Below are 7,294 nucleotides of genomic sequence, written 5' to 3' on the forward strand. Positions count from 1 at the left end.
GGGTTAAGACAAGAATCGTTCATTTCTCTACAATGACCCTGTTTAAGACAAAAGACCCAATTTCATGACTCTGTTTCATTTCGTTCCACACACAGTAGAAAACATCTTGTAGACCGCTGTCCAAGAAGACACCCGGTCCTGTTCAAAACACTAAATAGTGAGATCATATAAGCTGTTAAGAGTCAAGACCCTAAAAACCATACCCTGTTCAGTGGCGCATACTCATCCAAGCCATACAAGGGAGTGCCCCCTTTCACACCCTAATACTGCACATTCTCTAGAACTGCTTGGATGCAGAGGGCCACTCAACTCGTAAATAAAACCAACTGGGTCTTTCTTGCCGGATCTCTTATGTAGAGATGCAAATGCCAGATGTCACTTGAAGTGGGAATTAAAACCAAACTGAGTGCAAGGCTGGTAATACGGCAAAGGGCTGATTTATTTTACACCACGCATACTACAGCTACATGTAATACAACTACTACACCCACAGCATGCGTAGCAAGGCGGTTTTAATTTGTTGGGAGCACTACTGAGTGGCAAAGCCACAAAAACGCACGCAAAAGAGCGCTCGAACGAGTGGCAGGCTACTACACCAGCCCATACTACAGCCTTTGAGACCATGTGAGGTGGCAAGCGATTATATGTGTCTCCAGCCATGGGTCTTTGGAAGGTGCCCACAGTGAAGCGACTATATTATGGATTAAGCAGAAATTCTGTGTTGTTCAATGTTGGTCAGTCTTCTAGCTCACATTTTTTTTTCTCCCGAGTGGTTTATTTGCACAAAATTATTATCATGTGGTTTCTTACAAAGCACTTGCAATTAAATTATATTAAACATGAGACACATGTTTTAATGTATATTTCTATTATAATCTTTCCTAAGGGAAGATACGGAATAAGAAAAGGAAAAGCTTTCCAATTATTTTTTGGCTAATTTAACATGTGTTTTCTTTAGTGGCTTTTTATTTCTGGAGGGGCAGACATGTTCTTGCCCAGAAACTTTAGTACAATTAAAGTAATGTAGTTAGGATACATTTGACTGACTAATCATCAATGTACACTGGCCTATTCACATTAAATGACTCTTGTCAGTAAAGTCAGAATCAAAGCCTAGTCTTGCCTTGCATCTTCCTCACTTACACCAAAAACCTAGCAAAAAGTAACGATTTGTTTGTATATTGTACAAATTTAACCTACAAGTGTATTTACAGGGGTGACAGTATAGAAGGTCTCACAAAATAGTGAACCTTTGTTTATCTTTTTGAGCAGTTTCTGCATCTGGTATTTTGGCTTCAGCCATACATGTATGTCTTGGACTTTCAGAAAAAGAAAAAGATTCAAAATTCATCACCCTTTCAAGTTTTCCTTCTCTGAGGCTATTGTCTGTTTACAACTCGGTCTCCTTGTCATTTTCTATATTTAGACACAATAGTTGATTTCGCTAATTAATCCTGCACATTTGTTATCTCCTGGGTGATGCATACAATCTAATGTAGTCCTCTACTCTTCTTCGAAATGACTCCTGTTGAAAGTTAATAATATTTTTGGTATGGATATTGTGTTGGCTAGGAATCAGAGCAACAGTATCACAAACCTCTCTGGACTGATTTTCATACATTTTCTTATGAGGTTAGTTGAGAGAACTTGTTAAAACAGTTTCCCTTTGGTGATCAATTTATTAATTATCTTAACTATGACTGTACTGGTGTTGTTAGGAGTTATTGTGGGTACATCTAATTCTTTTGACTTGGAGGGTTAATAAATCATAGATTTCTGGGGAGGTATGATTGTCCACATGTCGTTTTCTTTTTATGGAATGGTTTGAATTTACTTATACTGGACGTATAAATTTTTTGAAAATGTGTCAGCCCAAATTTTTTCACCAGGTGTGAGTTTGTTAATCACACTGTGATGGAAAGATTTGGCATGAAATTTTGAAGTTTTCAATCTGAAAACTTAAGAGTTGGCGGGCATTAGTCAAGCTATCAAAACGTAAAAAAAGCATTCTGAAAGAAATAGCAATAGGAGCTCTTACCTTATTTTTGAAAAACAACTCTGACGCCTCAACATTTAGTGGATCATCAAAGTTTAACAAGTCCTGGATTCGAAATACAAAGTAACAAGCAATACCCAACATTAGTGAGGGGGGTATCCATTTGGACAAAGTACAATGAAAGTATTCAGAGGCCCTGCCAGGTGGGGGGTCCCATGTTGCCCGTCTGAATTTTAAAATGTCTTGTGTCAGTGTTTATAAATGCTTGTCACTTATTGTCGGCTTTGCCATCACTGTCGCAATTTGGCCAAGGGAGGTTGTCTCTTGTCGCGATTTCATTTTACGTGCTGTCACTACTTTTTGGGCCATGTCGCTTGTCGGAATTTACCCTGGCAGGGCCTCTATTCACTGTTAAACTCCTGTTACTGCTGGGAAGCCCACAAAGCTGGGGCTTTATTTCAGGTTCTGGTAGCATAAAACATGTTGAGAGGAAATCTACTACTGTAAAGTACATCTCTGCTTATACAACTTTGCAACAGGGTTTTAGATGAGCCTATACATGGAACACAATTGATGGAAAGACATTTTTCAGTGACTGGTTTTTGCTTAAGCTGTAAAACATGGTAAAATTCATTTCAATACTAACTGATACAAAATCAAACAAACAACATGAATATGAACGCCTTTTATGGGCCATCTTCACAAGATACACTGTAGTTATAGGTTTATAAAGTAACATAATAAAGTGGTAGTGTTTGTTTTGCATTAATTTTTCTTAACTTTCTGTTTGAAGTAGTATGGAGTTGTGAGAGTGCTGAATATCAATCAAACAAAGAAAATTAATGGGGAATAAAAATCAAATGTATTTTTCTGTGAACAGATAGATGGCCTATACCCATGGGGGTTGTAAGTGTTTTTGGGAGAGGTGGGGGCACTTATGAGCAGTTGCTTATAATATTTTGCAGGGTTACCCCTGGCATGATCTTCCAGCAATCTACCAAGTAATTTTACCCCTGGTTGGAGATCACTTACCTACAATCAGCCACAAAATTAGTTGAGACATTTGCCCTAAAGAGCCTCTTTGACGTTTTGCCAACTTAAAAAGGGAGAATAAAACTTTCCCTCCCCACCCCTTTCATGCAATGTTGTGCTGCTGTTTGTGCTTAAAAGTTCTCCTGTAATGTTACACCTTTCTCCTCCTACTAGAAATTTTAATGAAAACCCTGGGAAGAGAACCCTTGGGAACAAGCTTAAAACCTACCCATTTTTAATATTGTTTATTAGTTAAGACTAGAATTAGACCATTGAAAAGCACTTACAGTAAATAAAGAATTCAGTCCCCAGACAATATCCTATGGGAAATAACAATAATTTACAACAATAAGGCAAAAAGAAGGAAGTCTTAATAATTCACAAGAAAAATTACTGCTGATAACACTATTGATGTGAAATCTTGCCCTGTGATGTTATCTTAAGGCAGGACTACTGAGTTTTTGTTATTGTTGTTGTTGTTAGCAAGGGGACTTAATGTGCTAATTTTCAGGGCCCAGGTTGCAGTCGTTGATTAAGGTGAGACGTTGGTACCATTTTTTAAGTGCACAAGTGCCGTACAAAGGAAGTAACGTACTGGAAACCCATGAATAAAATTGTTACATACGAACATACTAACATACAGTGTACTATGGTATAATTATGTGATCACCAAATGACCTTAACAAAATATCAGTATAGACCTTTAGACTGGAGTACATATATATTTCCTTAAGGAATTATTGAAGAGAATTTGATAAAAGATCCATGCATTCTCTCTTTATGAATATTTTATTAATTCCCATAACCCTTTAATTATCTTTAGTAATTCTGTATTGATATTGTCCAGAGAAAATTGGTGTTGGTCACTTTTGAGGCTTTGTAATAAAATTATTAACTTTGTACCTTTAATTTTCTAGTTGGAGCCCAGCCAGAACCATCAAGTGTGTGTTCCCTCAACAAACTGAATGGAAAAAAAAAAACATTAAACACTAGTAAAAACCAAAGATTAGGGAGTGTGGGCGACAACGATTGAAGATCCAAATGCTTTTGCTAAGTTTCAAGTGACAGATGGTCAAAACATGTGTGATCAGATTACGAAGGGTGGAAGGTCGAGACGCTAGTGATCAAATTGGGTTCGGTGCATTCCATTCATTCTTAGTGGAAGTCCAAATGAATGCTGGCTACATACATGCAATGCATGTGAAATATCAACCAGGAGATTATGATTGCAATTACTTTCAATTAATTACTTCTGTATCAATAATTTAATACACCTACAGTTGGCAACAAATGGTCAAAATAATAATTGGTTTATTAGTAATTATTAAATAATCAAATCCATGAGCTTTTTGGAACAACATGTCACATGGAATGCATTTCAACCTCTTATTAAGTTTGGGATAGGAATTGAAAACCTAAAGAAGCATTAAATCAAAGTGAAGAGGGTCAGAGCATTCCAAACCACATTTGACCGTACCTTAAACACACTTCACCATTCTCACTTATATTTGGATGCCAAATTTTTGTTTCACACCAGACATGTGGTGGCTGAAAAAGAATTCATCAAAGCATTAATGTTTGGTCAACTAGATTCAATTCAAGAAAAAAATGGCCCCCTTCCCCTCCCCCCCCCATCCCTACCCAGGATAGGACGCCACAGAAGTTCATCATCAGAATAATGATGAATTATAAGAAGCATACCACAAGTCCATAGCTTAATAGGCTATGGGGTGGGGGAGTGGCAAATGGTTGGTCTTGGAAACTTTTGGTTTGATCTCAAAATCTAGACATCATTTGTCATACATCAGTAGTCTGACTCATTTGCACCTTTCTTTTTTCATGTGGAAGAGATTTTATCATACTTTTGCATGCTGAATATATAATCACTTCTGTCTCGCATTGTGGGTCGTGTGTCCACCATTTTCTCTTTTTTGGACAGAGAAAACAAACCTAATTTTGTTTAAGCTGTGCCAAAGGGATCCTAATAAAAATTGAAATAGGGAAATAACTGAACCTTCACAAGATGATCTTATACACTAGAAAAAAACATAATAAGGAACAGCTTGTAGAAAAAACTGATAAACACATACATGTACGCCAACTTTAATAATAAAAGTATTAACACTTTTTGCTGACCTTTATGTTATAATCCTCTGGTATAAGGACATGAAAGATAAAAATCCCATCCTTCCAGTAGCCTTCTCCTTCAAATTAAGAAAATAATAATTGATGAATAAGGTAAAGTGTACAATACGTCTGAACAGAAAATGAAGGAAAAAGGTTTACTTTCTTACCTGGAGTTATGGTGAGAGTGAATTCATGAAGAACATTTGGGTCCTTAAACTCAACTTTGCAAGATTCTGTTATAAAAAGAGAAGGGAGACTACAAATGATAAGATACAAAGACAGGCACAAGACAATGCATACAGTGAAACACCTGTAAATAGTAGTAATTATTGTAATTCATTTGCACATAGAGCACTTACACTGTATGAGTTCTTAAGAACTTATTTAAATGTGTCCGTGTGTTGAATTTTGAAGTGTTGGTTTTTGAGGAGAGAGGCAAGCAGAAGTAAAGAGGAAAACTTTGCTGAGCATTAGGGAGGGAACCAACATTCCAATGTGGCAGACGATCATCTTTTTTATTTTTCTTATTGTCCAGATTCACACAATCTCACGTACACTACAAACCCAAGTGCTGCCACCAGGGCTTCACTTGCACTTGCACAGTGGAACCTCAATAACAAAGGGTAAAGGGACTGCCCAAATTTGTTTGCTGTAACAAGGTTTTGTTATAATCAAGGTTCGGATGTACAATGCTTGCTAATAGAGTGTTTTCACTCACGTGGCCAGCATCTACGCAAATTTATTAGAAAAAAAGAAAGCGTTTGCATAAGAAAAGAGTTCAACTCCCACAGGATTGGTTTGGGACACCAACATTGCCGCCATTTCATTGTTTTGGGACACCAATATGGCTGCCATGACGTCATGTGAAAACACTCTATAGGCCGTTTGCAATAGTTGATCACATGATCAACTTTCTGTAAACACGAAAAACATGTGAAAACATTCTATAGGCCGTTTGCAATAGTTGATCACATGATCAACTTTCTGTAAACACGAAAAACAATTTTCAAACTGTCACAAAATCTTTCCCTTATGCCTTACAAGGCTCATGTTTTCTATTGTTCATGCAGAAAATTTATTCACTCTGTTGTCCCAAATGTGTTGCTTATTCAAGGATAGTGCTTATTTGAGTAAATGTGGTATCTTTAGGTGCTTTGGAGCTGTCCCACCCCACTCCTCCGGGTGGGGAACGGGGCACATACAAGTATGCTAAATACCATTCCCTCAGGACTTGGCAGACCACAAGGAATCTGAACAGTATATTTTCTGAGATTCTCAAGTCTTCATTGTTCTAGAGTCATAAGTTAGCTTGTTATTACCTTTGCATTGATAAAAATCCCAACCAAGGGGAGAATGTCAAACAAAAAACTGTCGAAGCAGTTTATTTAATTATAAACATCACAAAAAGTATGCATATTTAGTGACAAGGACTGTTCTGTTACAAGATTGTAAGCATTAATACATTTCTGGGAAACTGCCCACCTAGCTCTCCCCTAAGCCTACATCAACACTTACTTCTCACTTAGGACAAAATGTTGGCTTGGGGGAGGGGTAGGTGGGCAGTTTCCCAGAAACGCCTCATGATCCCAAACTTGCATCGATATTACAGCAGATAAGGCTCATATTTAGCTCTTACCAAGCGCATTTTCCTCCAGTTCTGTCACTTCTAAAAGCGGAAAAACAAAAACAAGTACCGGGGCGTATTGAGTGTGAGCATAAACTAGCAAAAATTAGACAAAACATAAAAACTGCAATAAAAATCTAGGCTTCCAACGCTAGGTAGTAACCTGGACATATAAGCTTTTTGAACTCATAAATTTGGTTCAGTGACAACAACGATCTATGTCTTATGCAAGTATATGAGCATACCTTTGACAAGTAACTTATCTCGAACGGATATTCTCGAGATTTTGGAACTCCCAGAAGTACTTTTCACCTTCTCCTTCTTGTCCCTTTCTTCCTTAATCTTCTTTGAGAGAGTTATCATTTCTTACTACAAAAAGGAGACAGTTTTTTCCAAAACATCTGCACAACAGTATCCCTTTACGTTCTACTCAGCATTTCTCAAAATGTCCTTCTGAAGCTGCGATTATTTGGCTAGCGGATAAACAAAAGACCAGTGCGTACTGCATGTACATA

The 7,294-nt window shown here is 37.3% G+C and overlaps 1 protein-coding gene across 2 annotated transcripts; it reads right to left on the minus strand.

The window, feature by feature from the left end:
* Nucleotides 1-759: 759 nt before the first annotated feature.
* On the minus strand, nt 760-7,216 carry LOC140924263 (NEDD8-conjugating enzyme UBE2F-like). 2 transcript variants are annotated; one of them, XM_073374297.1, is made up of 9 exons: nt 7,025-7,216; nt 6,792-6,821; nt 5,323-5,388; nt 5,165-5,232; nt 4,506-4,576; nt 3,932-3,989; nt 3,316-3,348; nt 2,039-2,101; nt 767-1,525 (listed from the first exon to the last, which is right to left on the minus strand). In XM_073374297.1, exons 1-9 carry the CDS (start codon nt 7,140-7,142, stop codon nt 1,466-1,468), a joined length of 567 nt encoding a protein of 188 aa, XP_073230398.1. In that variant the 5' UTR covers nt 7,143-7,216; the 3' UTR covers nt 767-1,465. The 2 variants fall into 2 exon arrangements, with proteins under 2 accessions (XP_073230399.1, XP_073230398.1); XM_073374298.1 differs by lacking the exon at nt 6,792-6,821 and having other exon boundaries at nt 760-1,525.
* Nucleotides 7,217-7,294: the final 78 nt, after the last annotated feature.

The sequence above is a fragment of the Porites lutea genome, chromosome 14 (genome assembly GCF_958299795.1).
Source record: "Porites lutea chromosome 14, jaPorLute2.1, whole genome shotgun sequence".
In the NCBI taxonomy this organism is placed as follows: domain Eukaryota; kingdom Metazoa; phylum Cnidaria; class Anthozoa; order Scleractinia; family Poritidae; genus Porites; species Porites lutea.

What these genes read in the sequence shown, in the direction of transcription:
- LOC140924263 (XM_073374297.1), bottom strand. Translation starts at nt 7,142, where the DNA reads ATGATAACTCTCTCAAAGAAGATTAAGGAAGAAAGGGACAAGAAGGAG. An exon ending in ACTGGAGGAAAATGCGCTTG is followed by an intron (nt 5,389 to 6,791) that starts GTAAGAGCTAAA and finishes TTTTTATAACAG; the next exon opens with AATCTTGCAAAGTTGAGTTT. An exon ending in AATGGTGAAGTGTGTTTAAG is followed by an intron (nt 3,990 to 4,505) that starts GTACGGTCAAAT and finishes TTTTCCATTCAG; the next exon opens with TTTGTTGAGGGAACACACAC.